Genomic DNA, 17,282 nt, shown 5'->3' on the forward strand with positions numbered 1-17,282 from the left:
GCTGCTCACCTCCAACAGCCATGATGGTGCTGGAACGGCAGCCTGGCCTGTTGAAGCTGGTTACATGAACAGCGCTGCTCTCCATATTGCTTGGCCAACAGTCTTTGCAGCTCCGCACTAGTCAGATCGCAGTTATCAATCCATTGCCTGGTGAGCACCGCCCAGGGCAGGGCTCTGGGGGTTGTTGGCATGGCTGACTCCCGGGTCCGACTCTGCGCCGCCGAGCGGCGCTGGCAGGGGCAGGAGCGGGCGCCTTTGCAAACCGGCCCGTGGCTGCTGGCGGCGGCACTGCAGGGGTTAAAGCCAGAGGCGAGGGCGGCCCCCCCGGCAGGAGCAGGCGCTGAATGGGAGTCACTGAGCAGCCGCGGTGACTCACCTGCCCAGGTGCGCCCGCCCGGGGCTTCCCGCTGTGCGGAGGAAGCGGCTGGGGCGCTGCTGTCTGAGCAGGTGAGTTCGTTTCCCCTGCCGGCGGCGCCCTTCGCTTCGGCTGCCCGCTCTGCTGGGGGCTCTCCGGGGCTCGGGCTAGCAGGGGGCCCACGAGCCTGCCGGGCTGGGGCTCGCTCCCACCTGCCTTTCCGGGCGCGCACCGGGCCAGCTGCAAGGCGCCGTAGGGCTCGGGTGGCTCCCCGCGCGCTTCTCTCCCCTCCCCCAGCTTACTTGGGCCCCGACGGGCTTTTGCTGTCTGGGGCTGTCAGTCCAACGCTCCGCTTCGGCCCCTTCGCTTCCCCGGGGCAGGTGAACGGGGTGTGGGTGAGTGATTCCGATGCAAAGTCCATTGCTTGAGCTAAGACTAACCTGCACAGACTCGGGCAGGGGTCGGGGCGGGCTGCCACGCGGAGGGCTTGCTTACAGAAAAGGGCAAAATAATTCATTACCGTTCCGAGGGTGCGGGGCACCATTCTCCAGCCCATTGTTAGATCCTTTGATGATCAACAGTGCCATTTTTTCTTTCTTTCCTGGCACAGTGCTAGTCCAGAAAGTACCCAAATCCAGCATGGTTTTAACGCTATTGCATCTCTGTATGCTCACCCAGCGGCTCTTCTCCTTAACGTTGAAGTTAAGACAAGAGTGTCTTTAAAAGAGAGAACTCTGCTACAATAGGAAGAACTTGAGTCACCTTTCCAGCCCTTCTGGGTTCTTTTTCCTTGAAGCCTTTCCTTAGGACGAGGCTTTAAGACTTCTGTGAGAGTAACAGACTTTCAGTATAATAAGGTATAGCATATGTTGGCTAGGCTGCCTTAGTCTGAGTTAAGTAAACTCCAGACAAACATTTTGTTTGTGTGGGTGTGACCCTTCCATACTCCTCGTTCTTTTTGCTGATACAGACTAACACGGCTACCACTCTGAAACCTGTCATCTCTTCTGGAAGTAAAGCTTTTCTACACAAGAGCCAGAAAACATAGTGGACAGCTGATTTAATTCGTTGTCTAGGCATACCCGGGCCTTAAAAATCACAGCAAGGAGTCCGGTGGCACCTTAAAGACTAACAGATTTATTTGGGCATAAGCTTTTGTGGGTAAAAAAACCTCACTTCTGTTGCATCTGTTAGCCTTTAAGGTGCCACCGGACACAACAAGGTATGTTAAAAAGGTTGTGAGCCTTTGAATTTCTTTTTTGTTGTTGACTTTATATATATAAATTAAACTACGGGGGGGGGGGGATCAAACCTGTAAGGTGAAGCAATTCAGCATCACTACTGATTGGCTAAAAAGTTTTGTTTAAAGATGTATGTTAAAAAAAAACAAAAAACTTTTTTCCCAAGTTAAATTTTGACTGTTCTTTTAACATGACATTAAATGCCCCAAATACCAGTACTATATTCTTGATAACAGTTTGGTATGAGTACCACCATTTTAAGATCCTCTTCAAAATTAAATCATCACATGCCTTACCACACACAACTGGTGCTGAAGGGAGAATAAGTCCGGCCCAATAATATTTTGTACTGTGGGAGAATCCACTGTCTCTCACCAGTTCCATTCCTAGATTAGTGTCGACTGGAAATGTTGAGCCATGTGCCTGACTCTTTGTGTTGGGGACAAGGATAGTTTGTACCATTCAACAGTGACTTTCCCTTAAAGGAATGTCCTTGGGTTTAAACTTAGGTTTAAAAAAGTCCTTATTTATGTTACTAACACCTTTTAGATTTAAAAATGGTAACTTTGTCATGCTGATTGAGCTGAAAATTACAAAGTAAGCAACACACCAGTTTCATTTGCAGCTTCTCTCACAGTAGCACAATAATATTCCTGTCAAGTATCAGGGGGTAGCCGTGTTAGTCTGTATCTACAAAAACAACAAGGAGTCTGGTGGCACCTTAAAGACTAACAGATTTATTTGGGCATAAGCTTTCGTGAGTTAGTGAGGTTTTAACTCACGAAAGCTTATGCCCAAATAAATCTGTTAATAATATTCCTGACGCTCTCAGAATGAGCAAAATTTAGTTGTCTAGTTGTAGTGGATTCTGAAGGTCAAACTAAAACTGTACTGGAAACCTTGTTTAAAGTAGGCACTGTAGAACTGTTAGGAGGGGATTGCTACTGGAGAGGGTCTTTACTGTAGGTTTCATTATGATAGCTGGTGAACATATATGCATGTGATCAGACAAATGTCCCTGTTTATTTCCTGGTTTGGAAGTATTGAGCTAAAACAAAGACTTACAGAAATAAAGTTCCTGAACTGTGGTCTACAGAGTATTTGCCGGTTGTGAGTAGAGCGCAGGCTGATCACGTGAGGCAGCTCTGTGTTTTCAGTTACAGAATTGAGTTAAGATGGCTAAAGCACTTACTTTCTTAATGTTAAATATCCACATAAGTAATTGCTGTAGTTGTCAGAGGAATGGGGTGTAGTCTGCATAATTGTGAACAGGAAGTTCATAAGACCCTCTGTGAAAATGCGGACCATAAAGTTTGAGAACTCCTGTGAAGCTGTTCTTTGTTTGTTTGTTTGGTGCGTATGTGTATTTTGGGGTTGACTAGGAAGGTCAACTAACATTATTGTACAGCAAGCTGGCAGGCTGAAATGTCATTAATATTGTGTGTATTCATACTAGGAATCTAAACTTCTTTAAATGTTTAGCTTCCTTAATGTCATTTAATTGTAGTGAGGTCAGGACAGGACAGTAGTAGATTAAACCCTGGACTTGTGGAGGTGATGAACTAGCTGGAATCCTGTCATTTTAAATGTATTAAGTATTGCTTAATGATATAGTAGGATAGTATTGTAACATCAGTGGCAACAGTTTTTTAACATGGAGACAATACATTTAGAATATGTTGAAAACATGCTACAATCTGCATCTTGTTATAGCAAAGTTATTAGCAGTTTTCTTTTCTTTTATACACTAGAGCAGTATAATCCCTGATTCTTGGTCCAAGGAATGAACACTCAAGTCATTGCTGAAAGGGAACCAAAACCTGGCTTCTAAACAAAGCTTAAGAATAAACTGGATCTTACATGTACTACTGGTTGTCTATGATAATTTTAAAGGGGAAAAAAATGGCAGCAGAGGTTGTAAGTAAGATTTACCTGTCTAGGTAATTCTCTATATCCAGAAACACCTTAATGCATGCATTTAAAAACAAAGCTTTTGTGGTGCGTGAATTACTTTTCTCATTCTTGTATTTTTCCCCACATCTTCTGGCAACCATAAAAAGATAAATTCCATGTACATGGCAAATGTTTGACGCTGTCCTGCTATAGCAGATCCTCATGCTATTAATGGCAAGGTATGTCAACAATTTGTCAGATGATGCTTGTTGAAGTGCTAATCCTCTTGCACCTTCTTCCTTCTGTTTAGGGACAACAGTTAGGCTGACTCTCTTCCTGAAGGATCCTTGTGCTTCTTCCTAAGATCACACGGAGTGTGTGCGCGCACAGGTTCACGTGTGGATTCATTGTAATGGATCGCTACAGATATTTCATCTTTAACCAGAAAAGTATGGTTGTGCTGGGGTTCTTGCAGATAGCCTGTGCTGCAGTGTGTGTCATCAGTGGATTAATGGATGGCACCTTCAGAACAGAATCAGCACTGAGTAAAAGCAGAGCACCCATCTGGGCTGGAATGGTAAAGTTGCATATCTTATTTTTCTGTTTACTTATCCTATTGGGGGGGTTATAGTTCAGATGTTGGCTCCTTCTGGGAGAACTTCCTGACTCTTCTCCAGCACCTCTCTTGGAATCTGGTATTTGTCCACTGCTCTGAAAGCACAAGAGTGGGGAGGTACTGGGAAAAGATTTGGGAATATTGCGAGGTGAGCGGGGAAAACCTTCAGCAGGGACTAGAATAACAAGACAAACTGTAATTCAGTTTTTATTTCATCAGGCACGGGAGGATTTAAAAAATGAGGCTGTGGAGAGTTGCCATTTTAAAAGTTGCGACCAAAAGAAAAATGTATAAAGCTAATGGCTGTATTGAGCTTCAGTGTAGTGGTGGAATACAGAGGACCCCTTCATTTCATAAGATCGACGAGGTGCCCACATAACATAGCTGAACTTTTCACTGAGAATGAATTGTAGTAAGAGTACAACACCACCCTAATTGGTTTTAACTTCATCATTAGGGGCAGCACTGCCCTGCTTCATTGATGTTAGGGATGAAAGCTTAATAACTGCATCAAAGCTTTATAGGTGTTCTGAGCAGCTCAGATTCATAAGGTTTCCCATATGAAAATATTCCTACTATTCAAAAGTAACATACTATTGCTACAGCATAATATGATCAGGTGTCATTGCTGCACAGGGGTGGTGCCTTCTTGGGTTGTCTGTCTGTCTACTGCTTTCGAAGAATAGTTCTCTAGTAACCTGACAACCTGCTCTGACTAGATAACGAAGTGCAACTTGTGTAAAACTTTTTAAATAAACTGTACCCTGGGGGTACAATCCTGGCCCCCATTTAAATAATTATCAAAGCTTCCATTGCCTGCAGTGTGGCCAGGATTTCATCCTAGAAGTGTAGATAACTCAGAGGCACATCTTTTAATATGGGTTTAAGGTTGGGGGCAGGAGTGGTGATGTGGAGGGGGATGGGAATGGGAATGGAAGCCAGAAAGCTTTCCTCAAAAGGTACACTAGAGCCGTGATTTTTCAAACTATGGGTTGCAACCCAATACTGGGTTGTGGAATGTAAGGCACTGGGTTGCGGCAGCTCTGGTCAGCACCGCCGACGGGGCTGTTAAAAGTCCTGTTGGCAGTGCTTCCCGGCTAAGGCAGGCTAGTTCCTACCTGTTCCAACACTGCGCTGTGCCCTGTACTCCCATCCCCAGCCCTGAGCCCCCCCAAACCTGGAGCCCCTTCCTGCACCCCAAACTCCCTCCCGCACCCCAACCCCCTGCCACAGCCCTGAGCCACTCTGAGCCCTCCTGCATCCCAAACCCCTCATCCCCAGCCCAGAGCCTGCACCCCAGCCCAGAGCCCTGACCTCCTCCCGCACCCCAACCCCTTGCTCCAGTCCAGAGCCCCCTCCCACACCCCAAACCCCTTATCCCCAGCTCCATTGGGTTACAGGCATCAACAATTTTCTTCAACTGGGTCACCAGAAAAAAGTTTGAAAACCACTGCACTAGGGTACCACAAACGACTTTAACTCTGTACTTTCATTCCTGCCATCTTGTGCAGCCACCATATAAGGTACATTTGGGGGATGCAAACTCTTTATTTCCATGCTTTCCAGTGTTTGAGGGTAAATATAACCTTATTGTGAGTTATTTGATTTCCACCAGATTATTTTTACGGCACCTTTTATATTAAGATTTTTATCCTTTAAGTTACTGGCACACATTGACAACATCAGTTCAAATTTAATAAAGCTTTATTAGGGGAATGTTTTTGTTACATAGTGCCTAAAAATACAAACAAAATATTAAAAGTAGAAAACGTATTAGTTTTCCCCCTGTTCCTTACATGTCCCCAGATCTCCCCTCCTCACTGTCCATGTACTCCAGCCAATTTACTGGAGAAGCTGCTGACCCAAAGCGTCCTCTTTCATCCTGGACTCATACCTACCCTCTGAGTAATAGCTTCTTTCCTTTCAAAAAAGGAGCAGGGAACTACTAATGTGTGTTGGAATAAGCAACTTTTTAGTAGCTCACTGGTACCTTGACATGTGTTATTGACTATTGCGCAGCTTCAAAGCTGTTTTGGTGTTGTCAATACAGGAGTTGCAATACCATATCAGACTGGCCCATCTAGTCTGGAATCCTGTCGCTGACAGTGGCCAACATCAGATGATTCAAAGGAAGGTGTAAGAACTTAGCGGTAAGATAATCACCCCACAAATTAGGTCTCATCCTGATCTCTACTAATTAGACTGGCTTAAGTCCTGAAGCAAGAGGCTTGCGACCTTTACCTCAGCCCTAGCAGTCCAATACTCTGCCCCATCCTCATCTTTGTCACTCTTACCAGAGTGCACCGCTTTGGGCTTGGTCTCTGGGACACTATGAATGGTAGTAGAATTGTTTGGTCTCTGCCCCTCCAAACTGGGATTGCCAGAATACAGCCTTGCTCTGATGTCATCAGTGACTTCAGCAGGTCTGTGCTTGCAATCATCATCTGTTTGCCCTGTCAGGGTCACAGTGATTGACACTGAAGTACAATGTAACTAGAAATCAGAAGATCTGGGTTCCAGTGCTGGCACTGGCTTGCTGTTAAAGACTGGAAGTTCAGAAAACTGGAGATTTTAGAAAGTAACTTAATACCCTGATTTGCATTTTTGATTGATGTTACCATATTTACATAAATGACAGAAAATGTCCTAATTTCCCGAACTTAAGCCAAACAAGGCTGCAGCATGGAATGAGCTTTAGAAAACAGGAATTCCAGATACCATGGTAGGTAGGTAGTGGCAGGCCTTAAGCTATGAATAGTCTGTTGCAGACACTGACTCTAGGTCTACAAAATCAGCTTGAATAACTCAAATAGCCAACAGGCTTAACCAAAAATGGTCAGAGGAACCAGTCCTCACTGAGTCCAGTTAAAGAAACCAAGTTTGGAGTTTCTCAGCTAAGACACTTAAAATGACATGTCAATGACAAACCAGTATTAAAATGGCAAAATACTACTTTGATAAATGCCTTCCCGATTCATATGCCTCTCCCTCAGCCCACTATACACATTCTCATCACAGGAGCATTCATGGGATATTTCAGGTGGATTGGCTGAGCATTGGCAAAGTTAGGGAGAGCATCAAAACTTGTGGTAATGGAGCGCAGTCTCTCCGTAATACCTTCAGCATATGCTATAAAGGTTGATGGAATTTAAACTACTATATAATTTATAAATGTGCCGACACATGTGGTGATAAATTTTCCTACACAGTAGGTTATATACTAAAGAGAGGTATCAGTTAATGCAAATGGCCCTTAATTCCCTGGAATATTATGTGCTAGTTACACACTTTCACACTAGCGGAAATGTAACACTGCTGAAATGTGAAATCTGATTCCAAATTTATAAAGCAAGGCTGGAATAACTGCTAATTTGACACTAACTTTCACTAGCAGAATGTTTCATTTTCTAAAGAAGTGACAGAATACCATTCCTTAAATTCCAGGATCTGCACCATTAAAACCAAGAAAGTTGAAGTACGTCAGTTATTGTGGCATAAAATGTCTGCTCTCTTCATAGGCTCATTCTTATTATCAAGTGGGGTGCAAACGTCCTAGTTCTGTGTGGTAACTATGAACTTTTTGTGAGTGCTTATAATTTAAAATGGCTCCTTATGGAATATATTTTTCTGAAACTTTTCATACCCAATATAGTAGCATAACTTGTTAGCACGCTTTCTTTCCAGTTGCAAAATTATCTGTTTATTTTTAACATGCAGGTCATGGGTGTTCCTGGAGTTCTGGCTTTATTTTCTTCCCAGAAAAAAAATCCAGTTCTTGTAAGTTTGTAGAATTTTTTTTTTTTTTTTAAAGGGGTAGGTGAAGGAGTGACAAGATACATCTTTTGTAAGCAACATTAAGTTGGTAGTGGCCTGGTTTACTTTATGCACTTAGTTCTAAATCCTGCTGCAAGATCCTCACTCTGAGTTCTGTGTAGCAGTATTAAATTCTGTAGAAAAATTAAAAATTCTGGCAGCATTTGCTGATCAGTTACTCCAGAACATGTGATTTTCCGCCCCCCCCCCGCCCCATTAACTGGTTTTAGATTCCTTCAAGCTCTGTATTTTCTAGCCGTTGCTTTTGAATGTACTAGAGAAATATTTTCACAAATTTCATCTGTTTTTCTGGACTATATAGTACGATACGAATTAAAATGGAATGTGTAAAGAGCTTGCTTCTTGACTTTCTGGCCAGCTAAACTCCAAAAGGATATGTTCTTATTTGTAAATGAGTGAACTGCTAAAAGACCTAAAAGGGTTTTACTTAATCTAATTGCTTTAACAAACATACATCTCTGTGGTCAAGATTTGAGATTATAGGGCATATATAATATAGGGGTGGTAGTGGCTTGGAGACACTTGTTGAACTTGACCATGGTTTCATAATTCTTCTTGCTACTGTCCTTTGTTACCAATCTATCACTATAAAGCTTTAGGAGCTGCTGAAAATGATTTTCTATTATGATCCTGATTTTTGCCCCTCTTAATATCAAAGACTCAAAATTGGAAAGTTAGATCTGGAGGGCGAGAGAGACTCCCCCTTCCCCCCCCCCCCCCATAAAAGGAAGTGAATCAGACAAGGGATTCCTGAATTGTGGATCCCTTAAGAGGGGAGAAAAAAACAGCTGGTAAACATAGTAATGAGTATTGTGGGGAGCTCTTGATGCACTCAACAGAATACAATCACTGCAGTATTATGGGTGGTGGTCAGAACATTTGAAATTGTTCAGGTTTAATTAATATCTTTCAGAGTGGCTTATTAATTTTGAAGGAAAAATAGACAATGCACTAACTTTTCCTGTCCTCACCCCATATTTGCCTTGAATTTTTCCCTATGCAGGTGAATGCAATGATAGTAGCTTCTATATTTTCTTGTTTTGCCACCATCATTGTAGTTGTCTATGCTTCCTTAACTTTAAGCTATGGTGAAGAAGATGAGATGTTCACACATGAGCCAGTTCATGTTATTCATACGGTAAGTGGCAGTATTTTGTGATAGAATTGCACTTCCTTTTGTAGGAATGCAATCCAGACTTCACAGTTCCTTTTAGTATGTGCAAACTAGGCATATACCAACAATTCTAAAATTAGTTTATTATTGCTGAATGCAGGCAGCTCTTCTCCTGGTACTTGCTATTGTCCAAGAGAGAATGCAGAACTAGATGGACCACTGGCTTTCTCTGATGTGGAAATTCTTAGGATACTGAACTTCTATCCTAGGAGACATCAATAGCAAGGAACCCAGTGGTCAAAATATGTTAGGAACATGGGGTCTTCCCCATAGAGAGAACATTCAGTGGTAAAGATCTGGGTTCTTGCCTTGTAGAACATAAATGCTTTGGAGATGTTCCCCATGAGATGGGAGTACTTGGTGGCTATTACAGCATGTAGCCTATATGACTGGAGAGTTGGTACCGATAGTCCTTGATATGAAATTGAGTTTAGGAGAACAGGAACAGTTAAGATCAAAACCGTCAACATTCTAACTTGATTTGATCTAAAACCTGTTGCCCTCTGGGCCACAGAATCCATTCATACAATTGTAGTGGATTATGGAGACACATAGGAACACCAACCAAGATTGAGGCCCATTGTGCTAGTACTAGGAAGTACTGAGAAATTAGAATATCTGTCCCAAGTTCAAACTACTAATATCTTTGAATGGTATAGGAAGGGAAGCCATTGGCTTATTATTATAAAACAAATTACAAGATAACTCAGCATCTTCACTAAACTGCAGTGTAGTCTAGGGCAGTGCTTCTCAAAGTCGGGCTGCCGCTTATTCAGGGAAAGACTGTGGCGGGCCGGGCTGGTTTGTTTACCTGCCGCGTCCGCAGGTTCGGCCGATCGCGGCTCCCACTGGCTGCGGTTCGCCGCTCCAGGGCAATGGGGGCTGCGGGAAGGGCGGCCAGCACATCCCTCGGCCCGCGCCGCTTCCCGCAACGGAACAAGCAGCGGACCGGCTTTGAGAAGCACTGGTCTAGGGCATCAGCGCCAACTTCTCCTGTTGCTGGGGGTGCTCAACCCCGCCCCCAGCCCCACCCCGACTCCACCCCTCCCCACATCCATTCCAATCCCTTCCCCAAAGTCCCTGTCCCAAATCCTCCGCCCCCTCCCTGCCCCTATTGGACTTCTTCCCCAAATCCCTGCCCCGCCTCTTCCCTGCCTCCTCCCCTAAGCACAGTGTTCCCACTCCCTCCCAGAGCTTGTTATGCAGCGGCAAGCACTGGGAGGAGAAATGGGGACGTGGCGCGCTCATGGGAGAAGGTGGAGGTGAACTGGGGCGGGGTGGGGAACTGGGGCGGGGTGGGGAGCTTGGCTGCTGGTGGATGCAGAGCACCCATCAATTTTTTCCAGCCCCAGAGCACCCACGGAGTCAGCGCCTATGGTCTAGGGGCTTGAGTCCCAATTCCATCAAAGCTTGCAGTATGACTCTGGGCAAGTCACTTAACCTCTCTGCACCTCAGTTTGCACATTTGTAAAAGGTGGGTAAAGTGTAAAGAAAATTTACCCATCTCTCTGAAATGCTTTGTGGTCTTGGATGTAAGGCTGTAGAAGCAATAGGCTGTGTCTTCTGAATTATCAGGCCACTTAGGTACCTAGACCTAGATTTCGGTGCTGACATTTAGATACTTGCTTTTGCAAATTTTCTGCTGATATCTGGTCTCTTGATACAAAATCCTTTTGGTACCAATAATAGCTTTTTGGGATTAATATATTTATGAAAAAATGCAAATACACCCATGCACTGCAGGCCAACTTTCTGATGTCATGCCACTTAGGTGTGATGTGTCTCACTGTAGACGAAGATGATTCTAAGGCAGTTGTCACCAACCGGTCAACACTGGAGACTCTCCAAGTCATTTGTGATCTCCAGTGGTGCAGTAGGGCTGCCACTAAGGCAGGCTCCCTGCCTGCCCGGCCCCATGCCACTCCCGGAAGCGGCCAGCATGGCCCCGGAGGTTGGGGTGGGGGGCAGAGGTCTCTGCATGCTGCTTCTGCCTGCAAGCACCATCCCCCCCGACAGCTCCCATTGGCTGGGAACAGGGAACTGTGGCCAATGGGTGCTGTAGGGGTGGTGCTTTCAGGCAGGAGCAGCTTGCAGAGCCATGTGCACCCCAGGCCACTGGGGCGTTTGGGTCCCTACTCGGAACGGTGTGGGGCCAGGGCAGGCAAGAAGCCTGCCTTAGTAGCAGTCCCACTGCACCGCTGGCCAGGAACTGCTGGGTAAGTGCCACCTGGTAGGAGCCCACACTTGAGCCCCCTCCTAGAGCCAGCACCCCATATCCCCTGCTGCACCCTGTATCCCCTGCCCCAGCCCTGACACCCCCCCGAGCCAGCACCCTGTACCCCCTCCTGCACCCCAACACTCTCCCCCAGCCCAAATGTTCCCCCCTACACCCAAACTCCTTCCCAGAGCCAGCACCCGCTTCTGCACCCCCAACACTCTGCCCCAGCCTGGAGCCCTCTCCTGCACCCAAACTCTCCCCCCCCCGAGCTTGCACCCCTCACCCCCTCCTGCCCCTCAACCCCAGGCTTAGCCTGGAGCCCCCTCCCACATCCCGAACCCCTTGGCTCCAGCACAGAGCCTGCACCCCCTCCCGAATCCCAGCCTCCTGCCCCAGCCCGGTGAAAGTGAGTGAGGGTGGGGGTGGGTTGGGGGGGAGAGAGAGAGAGCGCAAGCAATGGAGACCAGGGGTGAGGAGGGGGGAGGAATGGAGTGAGCAGGGTGGGGTTTCAGGGAAGGGGCCAGGTAGATCCTGGGTTGCATTTAAATTCAAAAAGTGATCCTATTAGTATAAAGATTAGAGACCACTGATCTAAGGGGATGGTCCTTTGGTATTTACTTTGCTGTTCCTTTGCTGCATCAGTAAAACTATTTCCAAAGCAGACATTAGTCAATGCTGGTGTGCACTTGTGTTAGGACAAAGTGTTAAATACAATGAACTTTAAACAAAATGCCTGTTAATTTCAAACTTGACTATATAGAACAAAATTGATAGGAAATTGTTGCCTCTGCAGAGGGTAGTACAAAGAAAAACACAAATACAGAAGAGAAATGTCTCCCCTCAACATCAGTGATGTTACTGATTTAAAAGTACATCAATACTAAAACCAATTATTGTATTTCCCCCGTTGACATGTCAAAGAGTAGTAAAGATTTTTACAATGGAAAAAGTAAATACACTACAGATAAAGAATTTCAGTCACTAATCAAAACCTTGTTTTGGAATTTAAGGTAAAGCTAAAGCCTTCATTGTTGATCCATCTGACATTTCCTTTGTTTCTATTACAGAAGTTTGTGCTTGATAAACTTGTCAAAGGAGCCAACATAGCAATGTTAATTGCATCTACCTGCAGTGCTTTCATTGTGCTAGTTATTGCTTACATGGGCTGCCGAAGTCTTCCACATTGTTCATGTTATGACAATGTAACTGGAATGGTATGCAAGCGTTGACTTTTTGAACATAGTTTCTAATTCTGTTGCATCACATGTGGTATGTAGGGAAAACTGTGTGGATTAGGGTAAATGTATTAGTTATGTATCTGACTGGCTTATCTGATGAAAGGCAGAAGGTCTGATATCTTCTTTTAAACCCTTGGAGTGTAAGATGTCCCTTTGTGACCTTGAGCTGGGGATGCCTCTTTCTAATGCTCTAAGACTTCTTTCCTAGTCCTGGTAGATCACAAGACATCAGACTTGTAATGCTAGATATGGAAAGGCATTTTAGAACAATTTTAGAGGTTTCTGAAGTGTCTTAGTAATCACCTCTCTTCCTTTTGAGGCCTGTATTAGGGCAGGTTGGTTTACAAATACAATTGAAGTACCAACTGATGGATAAAATAACCCCTTAATTTTAAACTCTGCACTTCCTATAAACTATAGCAAATACAAACTCCATCATGAGGTGTAAATGTTTTACTAGCACTTGTTTTGGATGCTCTGCATAAATTATGAGTAAAGTGTCATCCCAAACTCATACCAATAACACTTCTTGTGTTTTAATGTACTAGATTTAAATTTAAATACCTCTCTAAGCTTATTTGTCTGTGTGCATGGACTACAGTAGAGCCAGTCAGGGACAAAGACGTAATTTTCAGGAAAACTGTCCCTCTTGTGTAAAAACTGCAAACTTTGAAAACATTCAACCAACACTATCATTGACCAAGCAGATTTCATTAAGAAGCTGAGCTATGTATTATAAAATCTCTCTGAATATTGTGACTCCAGTTTTCTAGCTCACTTTCCTGATTTTTAAATTAGTGTAGGGAAGGAGGACTTCTAGTGGATTGAATAAACAACTTGTACAAAATCACATTTTCCCCTATTTTATCAGAATATACATAAAAATTGACTACGACATATCAAGAAAAGGGATTTGTATAAAGTATCAGGCTATCATATAGGCATGTCAAAAATGACACGTAAATCAAAAGTGGTGAATGTCACTATTTAATTCCACGTGTCAAACTACACCCTCCTTTGGGAGAAAAGGCGATACTGATATTTAAATCTAGTACATTAAAATTAACCTCCTTTCAAATAAACTAGAGTAGAACCTCAGTTATGAACACCTTGGGAATGGAAGTTGTTGGTAACTCTGAAATGTTCATAACTGAACAAATATTATGGTTGTCCTTTCAAAAGTTTACAACTGAATGTTGATTTAATACAGCTTTGAAACTTTGCTATGCAGAAGGAAAAGGCTACTTTCCTTTTTTTATTTTTTAGTAGTTTAACATGGTAGTGTAGTGTATATGCTATTTTTTTAGTCTCTGCTGCTGCCCGATTTGTGTCCTTCTGATTCCAAATGAGATGCGTGGTTGGTCAGTTTGTAACTCTGGTGTTCATAACTCTGAGGTTCTATTGTTCACACAAATTCAAAGTTTACTTTCAAGGATAATTTCTAAACTGGATTATAAGATTGCATAAGAACATCCATGTTTGACTAGCAATGGAAAGATAAAATATAAATCTCATCTGTAGGAATGGTTACAACCTGCTGAGGATCCGCAGCAGACTGTTGAACTGGTTTGCACTATGCAAAGTAAGTAACTTTCTCCTCCCTTCCATCTCCTAGATAGATCATTCAGATTTAAGGTGATCATTCCATACAGTATCATCTACTGAATATGTATTACAAGCCAAATCCTGATAGTGACTGAAAACAAAGTAAGGAACTCAGGATTTGGCCCAAGGAGCTACAGTATGTTCAGTTATCGTCTTTTTTTTCCCCTCTCTCTTCCCCCCTCACGTAGGTCATGGGAACAGAATCTTTAATTCCCCAGTGCAGTTTCCAGATCAAGACTTAGATGCAGAGGAAGAACTATCCAAACCACCTCCCTACATCAGACTTGTTTGAAGAATAACAAAGAATTTTAATGCTAATAGACTGGAGAACTTACCTTATATTTTGCTACCTTTTTTTAAAGACTTTTAAAAACAAAATCTGTGCACTTTTTCATGGATTCTTTAAACATGGAACTACTGAATGCACAGAAAGTTAAGCCAAGATGGCAGTGCAATTGTCTACGCACTTGTGGATGAAAATATCTTACAGGTCTTTAACTGATTTAGGTCTTGCACAATTAAAATACCTCATCTCTTCTAGGATGTGTGAACCAGTCTCCTGCAGCTTTTATATGAGATCTATATTTTAAGACTAGATGATAATGGAATTTGTCTTGCAGTTTCAGTTTGGTAGTGCTAGCTTTGAGCATTCAAATGTGAAATCATATTGACTGTTTTAAAATGTTTGTTAATGCATCTACATTTTCTCAAATATAACTTGTATTTTTCTGCCTTTTTAAACAAGTTCTACTAGAATGAAGGAGCAACTTGTGGTTAGACATAATTTCTTTTACTTCTGTGGACTGCACTGGATATTCAGCCATCTTCTTCCATCTTTCTTGGGGAACAGGCTAAAACATCTGGTATTAAAACTTGAAGTGTCCCTGTCAAACTATAGATTCAGTTGTGTTTAAAAAAAATTGTATTTATATTTTATCAATGAACACCTAATAAAACAGGATTTTAAGTAGATTTCTGGCTTGTGCTTATTAGTGTCTTAACATGATGGGAGTTTTATTCACAACAGCCAGTCCTATTTGTGAAGTGCTTCAACTTCCTGTTTAACTAAGTGTCTATGCAAAGTGCCTATCAATGTGTACTCATTGGTTAGTACTCCTGGGTGTGGAACACAAATTTCAATAAATGTTTTAGTCACTAGCCAAACATCTTAGACTAGCAACAGCTAAGGAGTTGGCTAGAAAAAAATCACTCTGCTCTCTGGTGGTGTTGGGTTAGTGCACTAGCCTTGTAACTGCAAAATTGGATCATAAGTTGATATTTGACAGGTCTGATCCTAGAATCAATCACTTACCTAAGTCATAATCGTGCTAAGGGTTGCAGTGGCTATCAAGCTGGTTCAATTGATCCAGGCCTGGAATAATAGTTATGAACAAGCTAGTGACATCCCTGCCCACTTCCTTCATAAAGAATAGAAGTTGAATCATTAATAAGATCAGCCTTCTCTCTGTTCCACTTACCCTTAGGCTAAGAAGGCAGTCAGGTTTTGGAATCGAATGTATTGTATTGTGGGGTAATACTACTAAGGCTTTAGGGCTTTATCTAATAGAAGGGTGGTCATCAATACCAAGAAGCATGATGCTTTGTGGGTTTCTGGTGACTTTTGTTGTAGGGGTTACTTTCTACATTAACTTCAGGAGAACGTCATTGTGATAGTTTAATATTAATGTGAAGGTTGGAACTTTCAACATAAAAGACTTGATTGCCATTTGAAACACCAGCAGAACTACAGTGTGCTCAGGAAGTTGGGACATTTAATACTTCTCATATGGACAATGATTGAGAGTTAGCAGTTTTTTAAAGAGACATTATTAAGGGCACAAGAGCAAACTATCCTAATGTGTTGGAAAGATAGGAAGTATGGTAAGACATCACACTGGCTTAACCAGGAGAACATCAACCATCTGAAACTCCAAAAAAAAAAAAAAGAGTCCTACAAAATGTTAAAATGAGGTCAAATTATGAAGATCATGAGTATCAAAAACAACACAACCATGTAAGGACAAAACTAAACAGGCCAAGGCATGAAATGAGCTTAAATTAGGTAGGGGACATAAATATTAGTAAGAAGTATTTGTAAAAAATGTTGAGAAAGGACAAGGTAGGCCCATCATTCAATGAGAAGAGAGACAATAACAGAAATCGCAGCAATAGCTGAACTGTTAAATGCCTTTATTGGCTTTCACCAAAAAGGTTAGTTGTGATGGTATGACTTAAATAGTGATCCATGTAAATGGAGTAGGATTTGAGGCTAAAATAGGATAAAACACATTAAGAATTACATAGGTTAGATGTCTTCAGATTGGCAGGATCTGGTGAAATACATCCTAATACTTAGAGATCTCTTCAAGCAGGTCTGTGAGCCATTAACAATTACCTTTGAGAACTTGTGGTGGACAGGAGAGATTGGAAGAGGGAAAATATAGTACCTATCTATAAAAAGGGGAATAAGGACACCCCAGGGATTACATACCAGTCATTTTAACACTGGTACCCAGAAAGAAGAGAGTAAATCAAACAATACGTAAGCACCTAGAAGATAAGGTGAAAAGTAATGGTCAACATGGATTTGTCAAGAACAAATCAGATCAAACCAACCTAATGTCCTCCTTTGACAAGGTAACAAGCTTTGTGGATTGAGGGAGAAGTAGGTGTGATATATCTTGACTTTAGTAAGGCTTTTGGTACTGGCCTTCATGACATTCTCATAAACAAACTAGAGAAATATAGTCTAGGTGAATCTACTATAAGGTAGGTGCACAAATGGTTGGAAAAGCATACTCGGAGTAGTTATGAATGGTTCACAGTCAAGCTGGAAAGGCATATCAAGTGGGGACCTGTAAGGATCTGTCTTGTGTGGATTCTATTTAAATTCATAAATGATTTGGATAATGGTATAAAGAGTACACTTATAAAGTTTGGACAATACCAAGTTGGGAGTGGTTGCAAGCACTTTGGAGGACAGGATTGGAAATTCAAAATGATATTGACAAAGTAGAGAAATGGTCAGAAATAAATAGGATGAAATTCAATAAGGACACATGCAATATTACACTTAGGAAGGAATAATCAATTGAACAAATATAAAAT

At 42.6% G+C, this 17,282-nt stretch overlaps 1 protein-coding gene across 3 annotated transcripts; it reads left to right on the forward strand.

Moving 5' to 3' along the window:
* The first annotated feature begins 365 nt into the window (after positions 1-365).
* LOC128838701 (uncharacterized) lies at positions 366-15,146 on the forward strand. Of its 3 annotated transcripts, none has more exons than XM_054031097.1 (7): positions 366-447; positions 3,800-4,066; positions 7,823-7,882; positions 8,943-9,077; positions 12,399-12,545; positions 14,091-14,151; positions 14,363-15,146. In XM_054031097.1, exons 2-7 carry the CDS (start codon positions 3,902-3,904, stop codon positions 14,464-14,466), a joined length of 672 nt encoding a protein of 223 aa, XP_053887072.1. In that variant the 5' UTR covers positions 366-447; positions 3,800-3,901; the 3' UTR covers positions 14,467-15,146. The 3 variants fall into 3 exon arrangements, with proteins under 3 accessions (XP_053887072.1, XP_053887074.1, XP_053887073.1); XM_054031098.1 differs by lacking the exon at positions 366-447 and adding an exon at positions 510-750; XM_054031099.1 differs by lacking the exon at positions 7,823-7,882.
* Positions 15,147-17,282: the final 2,136 nt, after the last annotated feature.

Source organism: Malaclemys terrapin, chromosome 5 (assembly GCF_027887155.1).
Source record: "Malaclemys terrapin pileata isolate rMalTer1 chromosome 5, rMalTer1.hap1, whole genome shotgun sequence".
Taxonomy (NCBI): domain Eukaryota; kingdom Metazoa; phylum Chordata; order Testudines; family Emydidae; genus Malaclemys; species Malaclemys terrapin.